The sequence below is a fragment of the Cnephaeus nilssonii genome, assembly GCF_951640355.1.
Source record: "Cnephaeus nilssonii genome assembly, chromosome: 14".
Lineage (NCBI taxonomy): Eukaryota > Metazoa > Chordata > Mammalia > Chiroptera > Vespertilionidae > Cnephaeus > Cnephaeus nilssonii.
Window position 1 is genome coordinate 5,143,724 of NC_137085.1, and position 20,706 is coordinate 5,164,429.

Below are 20,706 nucleotides of genomic sequence, written 5' to 3' on the forward strand. Positions count from 1 at the left end.
AACAGCGTGGGCCACCTTCAGCCCACCAGAATGTCCTCTTACAAACTTTCCAACCAAGCCCCATGCTTACCCACACTAGACATAATGATTGTTATCGTTATTCAAATTTAACTCAGCCAGGTCTGACTACTCTGCCCCCAGCCAGCCTGGAACCCCATGCCAGCCTCCTCCTCCAGCCTCTCCACCTCTCTGCCCATCTCCCTGAAGAGGTGGCCACCAGGCAGGCCCAGAAGAAAGGTCGTTGAGGGCAGACGGTGGGCTGGTGGGTCGCCCGTGTGCCCAGGGTAAGGATCGAGAGCATCAGCTTCGCTCCAGACAGATGGGGGGGTCACTCTGGCTGTGCCTTGGACTCACGGGGCAGGTCCCTCCAAACTTCAGCTTCTCCATCCCCACTGTGACCCAGGAACAGGACGGGCCTCGTGCACATCGGGGAGGCTACAGGAGCAAGCGTTTCACGCTGGTGTTGACAAGTGCACAAGTGGGTCATGAAATCCGCTTGGGAGGGGCTGGACAAGTGTTTCTGAAGAAGTGAGTAGGCTAGGCTAGGCTAGGCTAGGAGCTAGATCACACCAGAAGGAGAATGTGACTCCAGGAGGGTTTGTGATATAAAGATGACTTCTTACCATGGATCACGGTCTGAAAGTTTGCAAGCCCCTGGGCTGAGACATGGGATGGGCACAGTGCCCGGCCCACCTAATGGAAGAGCATGTTACCAGCGATGAGCCTGGCACTGATCTCCAGGGCGGACGCTAGCTGTCCGGTCTCTCTACGAGCCCAGTGCCTTGCTCACCCTGCCTTGGAAACAGGTGGGAGTCCAGGTCGGTGGGGGGAGGGATGGGCTGGTGCCGACTCTCCATTTGTTGCCCAGGGTGGAGTTCACCAAATTGGCCAGTGAGTATGACGCTGTGAACTTGGGACAAGGCTTCCCCGACTTCCCGCCTCCAGACTTTGCCGTGGAAGCCTTTCAGCACGCCGTCAGCGGGGACTTCATGCTCAACCAGTACACGAGGGCATTTGTGAGTCTCCCGCCCCTCCCGGGCCCCTGGACACAGGCTTCTGATAGGCCCTGGGGAAGGAGGGGAAGAGCCCAGGATACTCAGTCCAGCCATAGTTCAGTGTTCACTGAGTACGTCCTCTGTTTCAGCCTCTGGCTGGGACAGCTCATGGTCTGGGAAAAGGCAGACAAAAACAAGAAATACACACACACACACACATACACACACACATATATACACACACATACACATACACACACACACACACACACACACACACACACACACACACACCAGGAAACAAAGGCAGTTGGTATGCGGTGATGGAGGAAAATGGGGCAGGAAGAAGGGGGTCAGAGAAGGCTCCCTGGAGGAGGTGACATGTAAGCTGAGCCCTGAAAGACAAGCTACTAATTGATTTGACTCTAAATTCAAACTCTGTCTGTGAAGGGTCCCAGAGTAGCTGTTTGCCACCCTGGGAGTAGACCAATGGCTCTTCAACGTTGGTGTGCTTCAGAATTGTCAGGAGGGACGTTCCCTCCCGTTCCACCATGTGGAGACACCACTGCCAACAATTTGCCACTTTGGTTAGAGTGTTCAGACTTTTATCCTTTAAAAATGCTTCCATAAAAAAAATACACTCGCATGCTTATATACCTATTTGTGAGACTTGTGTGTAACACAAATGGACTCATACTATAATTAACATTCTGTAACTTGTTTATTTCCGTAAACAGCACGACGACTTGCCATGTCCAAAGAGCCTCATCCTTTTTCATGGCTGCATAGTACTCCATTCCCTAGATGTGCCATGATTTGCTAACCCAGCTCTGCACTGCCAGGCTGGCTTGGATATCTTACTGTTATGAACAGTGTCACAGTAAATAGCTGTGTGTGTGTATCTTTGTGCAGGTGTGTGAGTGTTTCTCTCAGATAAATCCCTTGAAGTAAAACGAGAGAACTAAAGGGCATAAGCATTTAAGCTCATTTTAGATAATGTCAAGTTGCCCTACAGGAAGGTTTACTCACATTCCCACCAACAGACTGGTCTCAGAGCTGGCAAGAAAGTTTATTATTTGGGTGAAAGAGGAACCATTTGTCTCACTCTTGCCAACCACGGGCGTTATCAATCTTTTAAATACCTGCTAATGGGGACATTATATTCTTATAATATAGCCCCATTTCAATGTTACTTTCACTTGCTTTTCTTCAATTATTATTCTTTTATATGCACATCGGGCATCCGTACTTTTTCTTTTGTGACCTACCTCATTTTTTCATTTGGGTGGGTATTTTGTTTTGTTGCTTTGTAAGAGCTCTTTTTTTTTAATTTAATAAATCTTTATTGTTCAGATTATTACAATTGTTCCTCTTTTTTCCCCCCCATAGCTCCCCTCCACCAGGTTCCCACCCCACCCTCTGCCCTTACCTCCCCCCGACTGTCCTCATCCATAGGTGTACGATTTTTGTCTAGTCTCTTCCCGCACCCCCCACACCCCTTTCCCCCTGAGAATTGTCAGTCCACTCCCTTTCTATGCCCCTGATTCTATTATATTCACCAGTTTATTCTGTTCATCAGATTTTTTATTCACTTGACTTTTAGATTCACTTGTTGATAGACATGTCTTTGTTGTTCATAATTTTTATCTTTACCTTTTTCTTCTTCTTCCTCTTCTTAGAGAATACCTTTCAGCATTTCATATAATACTGGTTTGGCGGTGATGAACTCCTTTAGCTTTTTCTTATCTGTGAAGCTCTTTATCTGACCTTCAATTTTGAATGATAGCTTTACTGTGTAGAGCAGGCGTCCTCAAACTACGGCCCGCGGGCCACATGCGGGTGTTTTTGCTGTTTAGTTTTTTTACTTCAAAATAAGATATGTGCAGTGTGCATAGGAATTTGTTCAGAGTTTTTTTTTAAACTATAGTCCGTCCCTCCAACAGTCTGAGGGACAGTGAACTGGCCCCCTGTTTAAAAAGTTTGAGGACCCCTGGTGTAGAGTAATCTTGGTTGTAGGTTCTTGCTATTCATCACTTGGAATATTTCTTGCCACTCCCGTCTGGCCTGCATAGTTTCTGTTGAGAAATTAGCTGATAATCGTATGGGTGCTCCCTTGTAGCTGTTTTTCTCTTGCTGCTTTTAATATTCTCTCATTATCTTTTACTCTTGGCATTTTAATTATGATGTGTCTTGGTGTGGTCCTCTTTGGATTCCTTTTGTTTGGGGTTCTGTGCGCTTCCTGGACTTGTAAGTCTATTTCTTTCACCAGGTGGGGGAAGTTTTCAGTCATTATTTCTTCAAATAGGTTTTCAGTATCTTGCTCTCTCTCTTCTTCTGGCACCCCCATAATTCTGATGTTGGTACGCTTGAGGTTGTCTCAGAGGCTTCTTACACTATCTTCAAATTTTTGGATTCTTTTTTCATTTTGCTTTCCTGGTTGAGTGTTTTTTGCTTCTTTGTATTTCAAATCTTTGACTTGATTCTTGCGTTCCTCTAGTCTGCTGTTGGGTCTCTGTATAATATTTTTTATTTCAGTCAGTGTATGTTTAATTTCTAGTTGGTCCTTTTTCATATCCTTGAGGGTCTAGTTGAATTTATCAGCCTTTTCTAGGAAATTCTTGTAAAACCTTATAACCATGGTTTTGAACTCTATATCCAGTCATTTGTTTTCCTCCATTTCTTTAGTTTGTGATCTGTTTCTTTGTCTCCGCATTTTCGCTGCTTCCCTGAGTTGACAGAGTGGCTTTGTGTGCTAGGTGTCCTATATGGCCCAGTGGCTCGGCCTCCCCAGTTACCTGAGGTGGACACTGTTGGTGCACCCCTTTGTGGACTGTGTGTATAGCCTTGTTGTAGTTAAGTCTTGATTTTTGTTGGTATCATTGGGAGGAATTGACCTCCAGGCCAATTGGCTGTGAGGATCAGCTGTGTTTATGCCGGGAGAACTTCTGTGCTGGAGACAGCCTTATGAGACAAGACTTGCAAAATTGCAAAAGCCTCTGTGCTCAGCTTGGATGGGGCGGAGTCTCAGGGCTGAGCAGACAGTCTTGGCTTCCCGTCAGCCCTGCCCTATGATGCCCCTGGGTCTCAGTGTCCCTCGGTAATCGCTGCAAGTACCTCTGAGAGAAAGCCGCCCTCGAGTTTCGCCCGCTGCCAGACAGTCCAGTTTCTCCCCCAATGAATCTGGATTCCCAGATTCTCGCCCGGAACTGGGGTTCAGCGTAGTGGGGGAGCTTCCGTTTCCCACCCGCTAGGGAAAGCCAGCGGCACTCAGCAGTCAGTCCTCTCTTCGCGCACTCGCGCACGCGCCTCCAGACCTCTCCCTTTCGTGGCTCCCCTGAGTTTCCGCCTGACAGTCCAGATTCCCCCCGTAAGAGCCTGGGTCCCCAGGGGCTCGCCCGGAACTGGGGTTCAGTGCAGTCGGAACTGGGGTTCAGCGCAGTCGGGAGCTTTTGTCTCCTTCCCACTAGAGAAAGCCAGCCAGGCACTCAGCCGCCCGAGCGTGTGTCTCCGTACCTCAGCCTTTTGCAGCTCCTCTGATTCTCCGTGTGCTTTCCTCTTTCCTTCTAGTTGTAGAATTTCCACTCAGCCAGCTTTCCTGTGGTTCTGGATGATGTTCGTTTTGTCTTTTAGTTGTAGTTTTGAGATTGTTGTGCGAGGCAGCAGTTTAGGTGTTTACCTATGCTGCCATCTTGGTTTCTCCTGTAAGAGCTCTTTATATGTTAAATATCTTACCTGATTTTCTTACATTGCATTGTTTTTTCTCTTTGTCTTTCAAGTGTGCCCCTGGTATATTTTGCTGTACAGAAACTTTTCATTTTTAGGTGGTCAGACCTGGTTTCGTGGATTATTTCGTTAAATTCTCCATCTTTAGTTTCAGTCACTCGCCTCACTTGTCTTAGCCTTGAGGGTTTTGTAAGTGTCCTCGGCAAACAAGTGTACGACCCAGTCTTCCTCTCCCAATGGGATCCTTCCAAAGCTGCGGCATAAAACCCTATTCCTGCACTTCGTCTGCGGTGACCTTGGGCAAGTCCTTTCCTTCTTCTGGGTCTCTATTTTTCTGCCTGCCAGATGGTAGGAATCAAATAATGCCTTTCTTGCCTAGCCCCGTGATCGGCAAACTGCGGCTCGAGAGCCACATGCGGCTCTTTGGCCCCTTGAGTGTGGCTCTTCCACAAAATACCACGGCCTGGGCGAGTCTATTTTGAAGAAGTGGCGTTAGAAGAAGTTTAAGTTTAAAAAATTTGGCTCTCAAAAGAAATTTCAATCGTTGTACTGTTGATATTGGGCTCTATTGACTAATGAGTTTGCCGACCACTGCCCTAGCCAGTTTGGCTCAGTGGATAGAGTGTCAGCCTGTGGACTGAAGGGTCCCAGGTTTGATTCCAGTCAAGGGCACATGCCCGGGTTGCGGGCTCAATTCCCAGCAGGGGGCGTGCAAGAGGCAGCCCATCAATGATTCTCTCTCATCATTGATATTTCTATCTCTCTATTCCCTCTCCCTACCTCTCTGACATCAGTAAAAAATAAGTAAAAATAAAAAATAATGCCTTTCTTGCAAGGTTGCTGGGAGGATCAGATGGCACGAATGTGCACCTTAAACTTAACAGGAGGTGTTTTAGGTGTAGAGCTGCCACTGCTTTGGCGGCTGTATTGGGCTGTGCTCCATGAAGGCACGCGCTCCGTCTGGTTCCCCACCATATCCCAGCCCTGGGCACTGGGCTGGCACAGAACAGGTCTTATGGCAGGTGTTACGGGGGAGATTAAAGGACTCACCCTCAGGAGCTGACTTTGCCCCAGGCCTGCCCCTAGAAGATGCTCGAATAGCCAGGATGCAGCTGAGCTGGTGGGCGGGCCGAGGCTGAGCCAGGCGGCTGACCCCTCTGTCCTGGCAGGGTTACCCACCCCTGACGAAGATCTTGGCGAGTTTCTTTGGGAAGCTGCTGGGACAGGAGATAGACCCTCTAAAGAACGTGCTGGTGACTGTGGGTGCCTACGGGGCCCTGTTCACAGCCTTCCAGGCCCTGGTGGACGAAGGAGATGAGGTGAGTGGGGCGGGGCTGGGGCCTGGTGGGGGCGAGGGGTCAGGGCGATACTGACCTCAGCTAATCTGACCCTTGTACCAGGTCATCATCATCGAGCCTTTTTTTGACTGTTACGAGCCCATGACATTGATGGCAGGGGGTTGCCCTGTGTTTGTGCCCCTGAAGCCGGTGAGAATGCTGGTCGGGGTGAGGGTGGGCAGAGGGGTCCAAGGAGTGTGCTCTGTTGGACCCTAGGAGGTGGGAAGAAAGGGAGGGAGGGAGAGAAAGGAGGAAGGGAGGGAGGGAGGAAGGGAGGAAGCCATTTCTCCAGGATGGGGAGAGGGTGGGGACGGTGGCAGGGGGAAGAGAGTCAGATCCTTAGCGTTGATTGTCAGGGAAGTAAGTATTGCCCGCTCTCTTGCAGACCCCCACCCGGGATGGGGAACTGGATTCCAGCAGCAACTGGCAGCTGGACCCCACGGAGCTGGCCAGCAAGTTCACATCTCGCACCAAAGCCCTAGTCCTCAACACACCCAACAACCCCCTGGGAAAGGTACTGAGACCTCCTTCGGGGGACCCCTCTGCACTGAGTTCAAGCCCACCCTCTTACTGATTTGCCGCCTTGGGCCTCAGGTTCTTCCTCTGGAGTGGGAGAGCTGCCTGTGTGAGCTGTGAGGATGAGGCTCCCGCAGGCCCCGGGGATGTATGAGGGCTGATGGTGGAGCGGGCTGGGTGCCTCCATACCTCCTTCCCCATGGCCCGGAGACAGTGGCCTCACCTCTCCGAGTGTTTTCTCATCTGCAAAATGGGAACATGGCCAACCAATGTGAAGGAAAACTCAGTCGTCCTCCTGGGTGTCTCCCACGCTCGCGCACGACTCGCGCACTCACACTTCTGACACCAGACGTGTGGGTTTTCTGCGCCACCTGCTTGGTGTCCTACAATTTCACTCAGCTCAGTTCTGACCCTGCCTTCCCGGAGAGAGCATCCATCCCACAGGCTCAGGGCTCAGCCCCCCGAGACGGCCCCACGCCACTTCAGGTGCCAGTCCCCAAGTCCAGGGTGTCACCTGTGCTTCTGACCAAGCAGCTATGAGTCTGAGCTCCCCGTGACCCCCGCCTTGGGTTCAATTAACTTGCTAGAGCAGCTCCCAGAACTCCGGGAAACAGGGTTACCAGCGTATTAAAGAATGTGGTGAAGGACGCAGGTGAACGGCCAGGTGAAGAGATGCATAGGGCGAGGTCTGGGAGGGCCTCAAGCACAGGAGCTTCTGTCCCCAGGGAGGAGGGGGCATCACCCTCTCTGAGCCCCACATGACTGGGTTTTATGGAGACTTCATCACGTAGGCATAACCACTGAGTACCTCCATTTCCAGCCCCTCTCCCCTCTAGAAAAGTGGGGCTGAAAATCCAGGCTTCTAATTCCGGCTTGGTCTTTCTAGGACCAGCCCTGCCCAGGACCCACCCAGAGTTGCCTCATTAGAACAAAGGATGTTCTTGTCACGTAGGCATTTGCAAGGGTTTCAGGAGCTCTGTGCCAGGAACCAAGGGCAGAGACCAAAATATATATTTTTCTTTCTTTTAAATATACTTTTTTTATTGATATCAGAGAGGAAGGGAGAGAGAGAGATAGAAACATCAATGATGAGAGAATCATGGATCAGCTGCCTCCTGCATTCCCTCTACTGGGGATCGAGCCCACAACCCAGGCACGTGCCCTTGACCGGAATCGAACCTGGGACCCTTCAGTCCCCAGGCTGACGCTCTATCCACTGAGCCAAACCCGCTAGGGCTATATTTTTCTATTATCTAACAGGATCAGTGCTGTGGGGATTCAATAGGATGGGGCAGAAAGGCTCTGGGTTTGGATGTACCCTTCACCTCTCTGAGCAGGCCTCTGTGTTTGGGAACGGCCCACAGGTGTTCTCCAAGGCAGAACTGGAGCTGATAGCCCGCCTGTGCCAGCAGCATGATGTGCTGTGCATCACGGACGAGGTCTACCAGTGGCTGGTCTTCGATGGGCACCAGCACATCAGCATTGGTGAGCGCAGTTGGCCAGGGTGCCCCCATTCCCCTGGCTGTTTGTGCCAGGGCATGAGCCCAGTCTGGGAGTCAGCAGCAGGCCTGATGATTAGGACCTAAGGGTCTGGAGCCACACAGGTCATGTGACAGGGGCAGTGACTTACCCCCTCTGAGAACAGGGGCACCCACCCCAGGCTTGTCATGAGGATAACCTGGAATAAGTCCCGTAAATAACACGATCGGAGCTCCGAGAATAGAGAGCCTGAGGGCCCACTGGGGTCCAGCCACCACCCCTTCCCTGCCCCAGCCCCATCTCAGCAGCTGTTCTCTTTGGCCTCGGGCAGCCAGCCTCCCTGGCATGTGGGAACGCACTCTGACCATTGGCAGCGCTGGCAAGACCTTCAGCGCCACCGGCTGGAAGGTGAGTCGACAAGGTTAGGGGTTACCCCTACCCGCTGTGGCCCCTGGCAGGAAAGGTGGCCTGGGAAGTAAGGACGGCTTTGGCCAGGCCCTGGAAGGCCTCACCCCACCTGTTTGCGGTCTAGGTGGGCTGGGTCCTGGGCCCCGAGCGTCTCATGAAGCACCTGTACACGGTGCATCAGAACTCCATCTACCACTGTCCCACGCAGGCCCAGGTGAGGAGGCCAGGGGACCGCGCCCCGGGGGGAGGGAGGGCCCGGGCTGGCTCTGGGCCAGGTCAGCCTGACCGGCTTGTGCATCCCCCCCCCACCCCCGCCCCCCACACCCCCAGGCCGCAGTGGCCGAGAGCCTGGAGCGGGAGCAGCTGCACTTCGGCCAGCCCAGCAGCTACTTTGTGCAGCTGCCGCGGGCCGTGCAGCGCAGCCGTGACCACATGGTGCGAAGCGTGCAGTCTGTGGGCCTGAGGCCCGTGATCCCCCAGGGCAGCTACTTCTTCGTCACGGACATCTCGGACTTCAGTGAGGAGTGGCCGGGCTGGGCAGGGGGTGGGGGGCTGGAGGCCGCCCAGGGCTCAGCATGGCCTCTGTCCCCCAGAGAGCAAGATGCCTGACCTGCCTGGGGCTGCGGACGAGCCCTATGACAGACGCTTCGTCAAGTGGATGATCAAGAACAAGGTGGGCGGGGCCCCGGCCGGGGCCCCTGTGTCTGGTTTTACGGGCTGTGCTCTGCTCCGCTCCGGGGCTGACCAGGAAGCTAAGGGGCCACACTCCAGCCCAGCCTCTGCGTGAGCCCTGGTACAGGGCTGTATCCATGTCCAGGATGGCGAGCCTGTCTACTTTGTACAAAGGTGGCATGTGGGTTGGCAGAATGAATTCCCGGCCTCCCAGGGCCTCGGTCTTGCCATCTGTACAGTGAGGAGTTGGCCCATTAACTCCGTGGTCATCCAGGTCAGAGCTATGATTCTCAGGCTGATCTCCTCTCTGTTTCTGCCCTGACCCCTCTCTTGGCCTCCATGTCCTCTCTACACACAGGAGGGACGTGGGATGTTCTGGGATTCTTTCCCTGTGACCTTGACATAGCACTGGAGGTGCACATTGGCGCGAACGCTCTTCCCCCACGCCATGAAACCTCTCTGCCTCCCGAGAGCCGGGGCTGCTGGGCTGGGGGGCCCTGTTGAGACACGGGCTTCCTCCCCCCCCCAGGGCTTGGTGGCCATCCCCGTGTCCGTCTTCTACAGCAGGCCCCAGCAGAAGCACTTTGACCACTACATCCGCTTCTGTTTTGTGAAGGTAAAAGGCAGGGCTGCGGGAGGGAAGGCTCCCCACGCTCCCCACGGCCCGCTGGGGGTCTGGGGAGAAGAGGAGGACCGATCTGTGTTGGCGCAGGATGAATCCACGCTCCAGGCCATGGACAAGAAGCTGCGGGAGTGGAAGGATGAACTCGGGGCCTGACGGCGCCCTCGGCCCTGCCTCACCGGGTTGGTCCCTGTGTGCTCTGCAGGGCTTTGTCCAGGAGCTGGGCATTCCCACGCTGGGACAGATGGCACTGGTGAACCCCTTTTCTGTGACTCAGGGAAGAGCCCTCCTTCTTACTCTTGGGGGAGTTGGTAGCAACTCCCCATGGTGCCTACAATCCTGCTGCAGAGGTAGGGGAGGCCTGGCCTGGGCCTCTTCCTTGCCCCTCCCTCCTTTAGGTCACAGGGTCTTGGGTCCCTTCTGGCCTCCTGAGACTTGGCTGGGACTCCATGGGCAGAGTCCAACAGTGGACTGGCCTTGAGTCCCAGCTCTGACCCCAGCGAAGGCTCAGGCAGCCCTCCCTTTCCTTATCTAAACTTGACCTTGGGAAATTGTCTTTACAGTACTTTTTCTCAGAATAAAATTTTAAGTTATTCAAACCTTAATTGGCTTTACTCTGCTTCACTCTGGTGCTGATGGCTGATGGGGACTTGGTCAGAGTGGAAGGCACCTCAGTGAACCTCAGATCCTACACTTCTCTGTACAGATGTATTTTGTGGAGTAAAACTGAGTCCCAGAGCAGAGCGGGGACATGGGACTTGTCTGTAGTCACACAGTTAATTCATGGTAAAGCCAGGCCTAGAAGCCAGGGCTCAGCGGGTATGTGTTCCTATGCTGGGTGTGGGTGTGAGTGTGGGGGTGTGTTTAGGAGATGGGAGCCTCATTTGAGTGTCTGACAGGGAAGACCCAGACAGTCCCATCCCCTAGGAGTCAGAGGGGTCAGAGTGCAGGACAGGAGGGCCAGGGCTTACAGTTAGACAGAGAGGGAAGTAGCTAGTGTTTATTGTGTGCCCTCGCTTGCCAGCCACTTGGTGCCCATCATTTCATTAAGCAACTCCCTGAGACAGGAATTACTTCTCCATTTTACAAGTGAGGAAACCACTCTAGAGGTGAGGTGACTCGCCCAAGGCCGTCCAGCTGGCAAAGGGAGAGTGGGATTAGACCCTGGGGGCGGGCACCCGAGTGGGAAACAATGACAGCCCCTGGATTCCTCTGGAAGGGGGTGCCAGAGACTTATCTGGAAGTTGGATTTGCAGAGCAAGCCCAGGGGTTTTGCTCATATAGTTAACTGGGGGAGCTGATGGGCACATAGAGTATAGTAAGATATATTGGGTCTTCGTCACTGGTTCCGGGCACGAAGCTAAAACCCTTAGAACTTCCCGAGTGATAGGAGTGTCTTCTGTTATTCATAACAAGTCCACCTGACCATGTGATTAGAGGTCAGAACTTCCAGCACCAAAGAAAGAACTGGACATTGAGTCCAGTCACATGGCCAATGATTTAACTGATCATGCATCTGTATAAAGTCCCATATGAAAACCCGGAATCCAGGAGTCATAAGGAGCCTCTGGGTTGGTGAACACATCAATGTGCTGGGAGGTGGGCGCATCCAGAGAGGCATGGAAGCTTTGTACCCAGCCCCCAAGACCTTACTGTCGGTGCTACCCGTCCAAGTCCTTGTGCCCAATGCTCCAAAACGCAAACACTCCAAGCATCAGAGTCTGGAGGGAGGGAAGGCTTATTGACCGAAGGTGCCAATTGGGAAGATGGGGGCCCTCGCAGTTCCTCAAATCCATCTTAAGAAGATACAGAGTTCAGGCTTCTTGCCCGACCGGCATGGCTCATGGTTTGATTCCCAGTCAGGGCACATGCCGGGGTTGTGGGCTCAATCCCCAGTGTGGGGCGTGCAGGAGGCAGCCAATCAATGATTCTCCCTCATCATTGATGTTTCTCTCTCTTTCTCTCCCTTCCTCTCTGAAACCAATAAAAATATTTTGAAAATAAATAAAGTCTAGCCCTAGCTGGTTTGGCTCAGTGGATAGAGCGCATGTCTATCCACTGAAAGGTCCCAGGTTCGATTCTGGTACATGGATATTTTTCTCTATCTCTCCCCCTCCCTTCCGCTGTCTCTAAAAATCAATGGGAAAATAGCCTCAGGTGAGGATTAACAAATACATACATACATACAAAACGTCTCAATTAAAAGAGAGAGGAAATGAACGAACCTTTTAAGAATTGGATTAAATGATCTGCAAGGTCATTTCCAGCTCTGAATCACACTCCAGTTTTGGGCCTCAGGGTCCCCATGTGTAAAGCCAGGCTGAGATTTGAGCGTCGCGCTCCGCTCGAAGGTCCCGGACACTGACCCGCCTCGAGCCGCGCCAACCACCGCGCAGGCGCTCCAGCCGCGAGAACAGCCCCGCCCACGCTCCCCCGCGGCTTCAGGCCCAGGCCACGCCCCCGCGCGCCATCGCCTCTCTCATTGGGCGGCTCGGAGGAGGGGAGTCTGATTGGCAGGACGTGGGCGAAGGTGCGCGTCGGCCATGGCGGAGCGCGGGAGGAAGCGGCCCTGCGGCCCGGTAGGTGGCGAGAGGTAGGGCTCCGGGGCAGGACAGGGGCTGGGGGCGTGAGCACGAGCCGCGTGGGGCCCCGTGGCGGGCCGGGCTGTGCCTCCCGCTCCCTCCTTGTCGCTGATCTGAGGCCGGAAGCCCCGAGGTATCGCGTGCTGGTGGCCGAGCGCGTGCGGGAGGTGGGAGCCGGGGTCTGAGCCACAGCCGGGACGGCGTCAGGCCACCCATTGCCGAGGCCCCTAGAGGCTACTCAGGCCGGGCCGGATTCAGGAGGTGGCACCCTGCGTGCCATCCCGAGCCCTTCTGTGGCCTCTCTTCTGACTCCCAGGACCTGTTCCCCTGAACCTCAGTTTCCGCTTCTCTCCAGTGGAAACTCATTCAACAATTTTTTAAAAAATGTTATTGATGGATTTGAGAGATGGATGGATGCATGCATTGGCTGACTCTTGTATGTATACCTGATGGAACCTGCAACCTTGGAGTATCCCGACAAGGCTCTCACCATTTGAGCTACTCGGTCCTGGTTCAGCAATTTATTAAGTGCTTACTCTGTGCCAGGCCTGGTCCCAGGCCCTGGGGTACAACAAGTGGGACCCCCTCCCAAAGTGACCCTTTAGCCTCACTCCTGTACTTCTTCCCATTCTTCCAGGGTGAACATGGCCAAAGGGTTGAGTGGCGAAAATGGAAGCAGCAGAGTAAGTGAGGGCTGGGGGTGAGGGTGAGTGTCTGTGCTGACCCTTCCTCAGGCCATTCCAGTAGTGCACATCCAAACTTTGGGAAAAGCCACCAGGTTTGTCCCCTGTGGGTCCCACAGCACCCAAGATGGGAGGAAAAGGTCAGACGCCCCGGGAGGCTCCTCTGGCTGCTCACCCAGTTCACTGGAGCACCTAGGCTGGCCTGACCTGAGTGGGAACCCCAACCGCACTGAAAGGTCATCCTCTCCTCCCTCCAAAATCCCTCTTCTCTCCACCTATTGGGATGTCTTCTTATCCAGAGAAAGAGGAGAAAAAGAAGTGGAAGGATCTTAAGCTGATGAAAAAACTGGAGCGGCAGCGGGTGCAGGAGGAACAGGCAAAGCGCCAGCAGGAGGAAGAGGCAGCTGCCCAGAGGGAGGACCAGGGTGAGCGGCCTGGGTCCTGGGCAGGGCAGAGAATGTCACATCTGGAAGGGACCTTAGACGGACCATGCACGCCCCTCCCTTGCCCACAGGGAGGCCCTACACCCTGAGCGTGGCCTTGCCCGGTTCCATTCTTGACAATGCTCAGTCACCCGAGCTTCGCACCTACCTGGCTGGCCAGATTGCCAGAGCCTGTGCCATCTTCTGTGTGGATGAGATTGTGGTGTTCGATGAAGAGGGCCAAGAAGCCAAGTGAGGGGCGTTCCGCAGGGTACCAAGCTCAGGGAGGGGGGGGGGGGCTGCTAGAATTGGCTGGGGCTTGCCTGAGGGGAGAACCGTGCCTGAAATGCCCCCATTGTAATCCTGGTGGGTGGAGCTGCGAAGCAGGGTGCTGCAGAGGTCGGGTTGGGTGGACGAGCTCTTGAAAGGAACACAGAGCCCTATCTTTTTCTCTCCAGGACTGTGGAAGGGGAATTCAAGGGAGTCGGCAAGAAGGGGCAGGCATGTGTACAGCTGGCCCGGATTCTGCAGTACCTGGAGTGTCCACAGTAAGGGGGTGAAGGGCAGACCTCCTGAGCATGAGGGAGGGAGGGTCAAGGTATAGGTCAGGCAGAGCTGGCCTCCCTGGGAACTTCCTGAGATCTGTGTCCTTTACTAGGTACCTAAGAAAGGCATTCTTTCCCAAGCACCAGGATCTACAGTTTGCAGGTAAGGCCTGGGAGGGTCTGACCCCCATTTCCCATGGATCATTCCCAGATCCTGAGAAATTGCTAGACAGCTGGGAAAACAGGCCCAGGCAGAGCAGGCCTGTCTGGTGGCAAGAGGCAGTCTGTGACAGAGCGGGACCTTGGACCAGGGTTCCCTGCCATACCCCCATGTGCTTTTGCACCCCCCTGACCCCTTCCCACCCACAGGACTCCTGAACCCCTTGGACAGCCCTCACCACATGCGTCAGGATGAGGAATCTGAGTTCCGAGAGGGCGTCGTGGTGGACCGCCCCACCCGGCCAGGCCAGGGCTCCTTTGTGAACTGTGGCATGAAGAAGGTAGGAATTGGAGTGTGGATGAACCCACACTTCCCAGATAGACCCTGGCGATGGAGGGCAGGTGGGGTGTGTGGGTGGGGAGCCCCGGACCCAGGCATCTCTGCCCACCAGTTCCCCACTGATGCTGGTTTGGACCAGAGAAGTGCTTAAATCGGGGCTCAATAAAGCCAGGAGTTAATTTGTTTGTTTGTTTTTTAAAAGCAAATCAACAGAAAATGGTCCTTGTGCTTTTAAAAACAAAACAAAAGCCTACAAAAACAAGTTCAAAGTCCCTCAGGGGCTGCTCTAGGCCACGCTGGGGATTGGAACAATTCCTTTGTCACCTATTGACTCTCAAGTCTCGTAGGGTCGGAGGCACAGACATGTCAATGTGTTGATGTGTCGGGTGCCCTCCCCTCGAACAGACCAGCTGGTTCAATGGAGGGGAAAAGGGGACATACATAATACTTTCAACAATAAAGATTTATTTAAAAAAAAAAAAAAGAACAGAAATAATTGGCAATTGGCTACACAGATGAATGGAGAAAAGCATAAGAACCTTCAAAAGAGAAAGCACCCTATCCAGAATTCAAAATTGGCACAAAACAAACATCTGTTATTCGTCACAGTGCCCTTGTGAGCGTTTACTTCATGCCAGGCCCTGTGCAGCGTAACAGTAGCCGTTGTTTGTGGAATGCCTTCTGTTTGGTGGGTGAGGAAACAGGCTCAGGGGTTAAGTGACCCACTCCAACTCCTATGGCTAGTAAGTGGCTGTACCACCAAAATGAGGAAGCTGAGATTTCATCTGCTCACAAAATACTTACTTTCTACTCTGCCAGCCAGAGCATTCATTTGAAAAAAAAATAAAATGCTTTTGTTGATTTTTTTTAGACAGAGGAAGGGAGAGGGAAGAGAGAGATAGAAACATTAATGAGAGAGAAACATCAATTGGCTGCATCCTGCATGCACTCTCTGGGGATCAAACCCACAACCCTGGCATGTGCCCTACCAGGAATCTGATTGGTGACCTCTTGGTTCGTAGGTCAATGCTCAATCACTGAGCCACACCAGCTGGGCCCAGAGCATTCATTTTTGACCAGTGTCTTGTGATAGTCATTTTGCAGGAATGGTGTTTTATAAGCAAGCCTGGCTCAGGTGTGAGGGCCAAGGTTGATGTGGACCCTTTAGGTCCCTTGCCAGCCAGATTCTCCCACATCTGGGCGAGTGTGACCCTTGCTGGTCCTGTGGGAAACCACACCCATGTCTGGCTTCTCCCTAGGAGGTGAAGATTGACAAGAACTTGGAACCTGGGCTTCGCGTGACCGTGCGCCTGAGCCAGCAGCAGCTCCCAGGTATCGAAGCTTCCTCCCTGGCCAGCCTGAGGGCTCAGACCCTCCTCCGTCCTCCTCCTTGTCCCTCACCCCGTCTTCACAGCCTCTCCGCTTCCTCTCCAGAAAGCAAGACCTACCGTGGAAAAGTCGTGTCGTCTCAGGACCCTCGCACCAAAGCTGGTCTCTACTGGGGCTACACGGTCCGGCTGGCCTCCTGCCTGAGTAAGGACAGAGCTCCCTTTTATGAATCTCCTTCCTCTCTGCGTGGCAGGCCACAGAGTCTTGCTTGACCCAAAAGTCAGACCAGAGTTTTTGTCCTGCCAGCTTGCTCTGTGTCCTTGGGCAGCTGCCTTTCCTGCTTTGGGCCTTGGTCTCCCTGAGTGCTTTGCCTGGATGCTGTTAAAGACTTCAGAGGGAAAGTATCATGGTCGATTAATAATGTCTCTATGGGGTTGGGAATGGGGGCAAAAGGACCAGAGAAGTCAGAGGTGCGGTACGTGTTCTCAAAGTCCTCCTTCCTAGCCACCCTCTGCTTTGCTTCTGCAGGCTAGCACAGGCATGGCCTGTCCCTGATCAGTCCCTGACCTCCCAGGAACGGGAGGGCCTGGATGACTCCCTTACCTGGGTCCCCTTCTCCACACCCCACCCCGTGCACACACACAGCCAGGCAGCTGTGGCTTGTGGAAAGCAGGACCCCTACTGAGCTGGCCTCACCCCCAGGTGCTGTGTTTGCCGAGGCCCCCTTCCAGGACGGGTATGACCTAACCATCGGGACGTCAGAGCGAGGCTCGGATGTGGCCTCGGCCCAGCTTCCCAGCTTCAGGTGGGTTCAGCTTGGGGCAGGGGCTAGGAGAGGAGGAATGGAGCAGAGGACCAGTCTGGTGGGGGCAAAACTACAGACTGGGCCCCTGCTGTGTACAGGGGCTGAGAGCTGTGGGGCTGCTTTCAATGTGGCCCTGACGAGCAGTCAGTGATTCCCGCTACTGTGGGTGCCAGGCACGCTCTTGTGGTGTTCGGGGGCCTCCAGGGCCTAGAAGCTGGAGTGAATGCTGACCCCAACCTGGAGGTGACTGAGCCCAGTGTCCTCTTCGACCTGTACGTGAACACCTGCCCCAGCCAGGGCAGCCGCACCATCCGCACGGAGGTGAGCCTGCCCGCCTCCCCCGCTTCCAGCCCCAGGCTGTTCTGAAGGTTCAGCCGCCGGCCAGGGCCTTGGGGTCCAAGGTGGTTGCAACTCTCCCTATCGCATACCCCGCCCAAGGCTGCCCTGAGCCGGCTTCTCTGGAGACGGCCTCCTCCCCCTCGGCCTCTCACCGCGGCAGACTGGTAGCAGGGACTGGATATGAGTGAGCTGGGAGTTTAGACTCCTGGGTGCTGGTGCCTGTCCAGCTGCTCCCAAGCTGGGTGACCCAGGAGACCCCACCCACCCCTGCTCTGGGCCTCCGTTTCCTTCACTGTATGCTCAGTGTTCCACGCCCTTGAGTGTGACCGCAGTGGACAGGGCCCTCCTGAAAGCTTAGTCCTGGGCACCCACAGGACCTGTGGCCCACTTCGAAACTCGGCACAGGACGCCATACCTGCAGACTCCGCTGGGGCTGCTCCAGTGGCAGACTGGCAGGACGACACGGGGCCTGACCTTAACCTCGGGGCCCTGCTGGAGGCAGCCGACCCCAAGGGCCTGGGTCCTGGGCAGTCAGGCACAAAGACAAAATGGGAGCAGGGCCCCAGCCCACTGCCGCCTTCTCTTCCAGGAAGCCATCCTCATCTCCCTGGCTGCCCTGCAGCCGGGCCTCACCGAGGCCGGCGCACAGCGGAAGGTCTGTCAGGCGCTAGAGAGGGAAGCAGCAGTGGCGAAGCCAGAGGTTCTTGAGGTGTCACCTGCGACAAACACAGCCAAGACGTTCTCCAAAAATAGCCATCTTTAATGCGACCCAGCCCACACCCCCTCAGTCTGGCTGGGCTGCTGCCCTCACTTGCTACCTGCAGTGATGGCCTTGAGGCTGCCGGCCCTTGCCAGGATGTTTGGCACAAAGAGCAGCCCCGAGGCCCGCTCAATGCTCTCGATGGGCACCAGGAAGCGCTCCAGCGGGATTGCCTCATCCACAGGCGCATTGGGCATCACATAGGAGCGAAGTTCGATTTGCCCACCTGCTGCCTCCAGGATCAGCACCTTGAAGAAGTGGGTGGGCACTGCCACGTGGTTCTTGCCGATTACCTGGTACTTCACGTAGGATTTCCCATCAGCCTCTGTCCTGCAAGCAAACCCAGGCACACATGGCCTTTCAGGCTCCCAGGGAGTCTGGTTAGACCCAAGCTGCTGCCAGGAAGCATTCCTTGACTTGACCCCCAAGTTGTGTCAAGCTGTTGGAACAACCCCTCGTGAAGCTTCTGTGCTCTCCTTGGCTTCCCTAACAGACGGGGAGCGTCCTGCAAGGCAGACTCACTCTTACCCTGTTGTCCGCCGGCTCAGGCAGAGTGGTGACAATAAACGCTACTGAAAGAATCCAGCCTCCTACACATCCGCATTCATCCATGCAGACACTCGATGGCTGCCTGTCCTGTGCAGGGTGAACACCGAGTGGGCCAGGCAGTGACAGCTGGATTCCCAGCAACAGCACAGGGCGGGGTATACAGCAGGTACCCCAGAACACGGCCCTGTGGGGTGACTTCCACGCTAACCCTCAGCAGAGTCTGCTACACTAAAACAGGCCTCAGGAGGCACTTGCTCATTCAAGTTTATCAGTGCCCCGGCCAGCCCATGCTGAGCCCTATGGTGACATCCACCTGATAGGGCCTGGATCCCATCCCAACCTATGGCATCAGTCACCCAGTCTTCAGAGGGCCAGGAAAGTCACTGAGCATGCCCAGGGGGTGCTCAGGCCCTTCTCCCTGGGAGGTAGGCCCGCAGAGGGACAAGAGGGAAATCTTGGGGAACAGAAGGGTTGCTCCGAACAGAGGAGAGACTGAGGGCGGGAGCCCGGTACAAGGAGTTTGGGGCAGAACACAAGACACAAGGTTGGGGGGGGGGGGGGGGGGACAAGAGGTGATGTAAAAGGAACAAGGGCAGATGCAGGGCCTGGCGCCCATGGGCAGAGGAGACAAGGTCTCTGACTGTATAAGTGAATTCAGGAGCCAGGCAGGTAATGGAGAGGCTCACTAATAAGCCAGATGACTAGTGACCTGGCAGTGTTGACCCAGAGCCTAGGATGTGCCTGGAAGGGGTGAGGGAGGCCCTGGTACCCCCATCCCCACCCAATCCCCCAGTTCTAGCCTTACTTGGGCAGGAAGAGCGGCCCTGTGCAGACATAGACATTTTGGTAGGTGCGGGTCAAGCTCCGGCTGTACTTCTCCAAGTTGTTCCAGGCATTCTGGTTGAGGTGGGGCACCTGGTAGGGGAGAGGGGGCTCAGAGACTGGCTGGGACCTTTCCTCTGTCAGAGGCGCCACCCTGAACCCTGAGGAGTAGGCACTGCCTCCAAGCCCAAGACTCCTGCAGGGTGGAGCCAAGCTTGTAGAGAAAACTGGTTCAAGGAATGAAAGTCACTGCTTTAGGCCACTTGGCCATGATGGGGCCTGGACAGAGCTCAGGAGGGTGCTCCCCAGGGGCTCATGGGAAGGCCAGCTCTCCCAATCTCCTTTTCCCACTTTGAACCACATGCAGAACCCAGCTGGGGCCGTCTCGACCTGCTCCAATTCCATCACTTGAGCGCTCCGGTCCTCAGTACAACGTCTAGTCAAATGCGCAGGGGACTATGCCACTGGGAGAGCAGAGGTCGGACCCCCACATTGGTCTTCACCCAGTCGGTGCCAGACCGCTGAGGGAGGGGGGCTTGCTCGGGGCACACAGTGACTGCTGGCTACCAAGAGCTGACTGCCAGCAGGTATCTCCTTTTATCCCGGGAGGCAGGCGGAGTATGACAATGGCTGAAAGCTCAGGTCCTACAGATTGCATGGGTTCCTTCTGATGTGACACTGGGCAGTCACTTGGCCTCTCTGAGCCTCAGTTCCCTCATCATAACTAATACTTATTGAATGCTTGCCGTGGGCCAGGAAGTGTGCACCAGGTCTACAGCCCTCGTCCTCAACGCTGCTGCAAAACGCAGGGAAATGACAGTAATATCCCCATTTTACAGACGAGGAAACGAAGCCGGGCCTCAGGGTCGGACTACAGAGCGGGTGCTGGGCGCCCAGGGCCCGGTCCCTTCGGCTTGGTGAGCCCGGACCGAGCTCGCGCACTCGGCTTCCCCGGCTGCACAGTAACCGAGGCTCCGAGCGCCCAGGGCTGGCCTGGCCTTCCGCCGGCAGGTCGGGGCGCGGGCGCTACCTGGGGCGCGATGTTGCTCAGGTAGAAGGTGTCGTCCATGGCTTTCTGGCTCCAGCGGTGGTTGGCGGCGGCGGCCAGGTGGCCGCGGTCGAAGCCGCTGCCGCGGTAGTCGGCGTTGGTGGCGCGGTGGTACGCGTGCACCGACTCGTCCTCGCGGAAGTCGCACGAGCGGCGGTCGCCGTCGCCGCGGAGCCGCTCGGGCCGCAGCTGCTCCACCACCCAGAGCGCGCAGCGGGTGCGCGGGTCGTAGCACAGCACGTACGACTCGCGGCTCTTGAGCTGCGCCAGCCCGGGCAGCCCGTACTTGGCCAGCTCGCCGGGGCCGCTGCCCGCCAGGGCCCCGGGTCCGGCGGGCACGACGGGCAGCTCGGCCGCCGCCGCCACGGGCAGCACTGGCAGCCGGCCCAGCAGCCCCGGCGCCGGCCGCGCATCTGCCCGCCGCCGCCACCAGCCCTCGGCCGCCGCGCCCAGGCCGGCGCCCAGCGCCAGGGTCAGGGCAGCCCGCAGCGCCCGCATGGCCGGGAGCGCGTCCGCAGTGCTAATGGAGGGCGGCCCGAGGCGCCGGGGAACGCCGCGACCTCGAGGCGTT

The 20,706-nt window shown here is 55.4% G+C and overlaps 3 protein-coding genes across 7 annotated transcripts in view; 2 read left to right on the forward strand and 1 right to left on the reverse strand.

Annotated features, from left to right (window-relative positions):
- The window catches only part of LOC307111180 (kynurenine--oxoglutarate transaminase 1), a 27,908-nt gene extending 17,156 nt beyond the window's left edge, over window positions 1-10,752 (forward strand). For 3 of the 4 annotated variants that reach the window (XM_079790854.1, XM_079790855.1, XM_079790853.1), the window contains exons 3-12: window positions 869-1,016; window positions 5,888-6,037; window positions 6,119-6,205; window positions 6,441-6,569; window positions 7,936-8,056; window positions 8,382-8,458; window positions 8,583-8,672; window positions 8,789-8,975; window positions 9,052-9,131; window positions 9,660-10,752. In XM_079790854.1, the coding sequence (XP_079646980.1) occupies window positions 869-1,016; window positions 5,888-6,037; window positions 6,119-6,205; window positions 6,441-6,569; window positions 7,936-8,056; window positions 8,382-8,458; window positions 8,583-8,672; window positions 8,789-8,975; window positions 9,052-9,131; window positions 9,660-9,908 (1,318 nt within the window). In that variant the 3' untranslated portion in view covers window positions 9,909-10,752. The remainder of the gene's footprint in view (window positions 1-868; window positions 1,017-5,887; window positions 6,038-6,118; window positions 6,206-6,440; window positions 6,570-7,935; window positions 8,057-8,381; window positions 8,459-8,582; window positions 8,673-8,788; window positions 8,976-9,051; window positions 9,132-9,659) is intronic. The other variant, XM_079790856.1, reaches the window with a different exon arrangement.
- Window positions 10,753-11,793: 1,041 nt separating this feature from the next.
- SPOUT1 (SPOUT domain containing methyltransferase 1) lies at window positions 11,794-17,719 on the forward strand (the record flags this gene model as incomplete). 2 transcript variants are annotated; one of them, XM_079790857.1, is made up of 12 exons in its annotated part: window positions 11,794-12,331; window positions 12,972-13,017; window positions 13,317-13,442; window positions 13,532-13,691; window positions 13,898-13,987; window positions 14,098-14,147; window positions 14,354-14,484; window positions 15,743-15,815; window positions 15,918-16,016; window positions 16,515-16,617; window positions 16,791-16,938; window positions 17,546-17,719. In XM_079790857.1, exons 1-12 carry the CDS (start codon window positions 12,296-12,298, stop codon window positions 17,717-17,719), a joined length of 1,236 nt encoding a protein of 411 aa, XP_079646983.1. In that variant the 5' UTR covers window positions 11,794-12,295. The 2 variants fall into 2 exon arrangements, with proteins under 2 accessions (XP_079646983.1, XP_079646984.1); XM_079790858.1 differs by lacking the exon at window positions 11,794-12,331 and having other exon boundaries at window positions 13,008-13,112.
- Window positions 17,720-17,763: 44 nt separating this feature from the next.
- Window positions 17,764-20,639, reverse strand: ENDOG (endonuclease G; the record flags this gene model as incomplete). Its single annotated transcript, XM_079790867.1, has 3 exons — window positions 20,118-20,639; window positions 19,071-19,180; window positions 17,764-18,046 (listed from the first exon to the last, which is right to left on the reverse strand). The coding sequence occupies exons 1-3, from the start codon at window positions 20,631-20,633 to the stop codon at window positions 17,764-17,766; spliced, it is 909 nt and encodes a 302-aa protein (XP_079646993.1). The 5' UTR covers window positions 20,634-20,639.
- Between the last annotated feature and the right edge of the window lie 67 nt (window positions 20,640-20,706).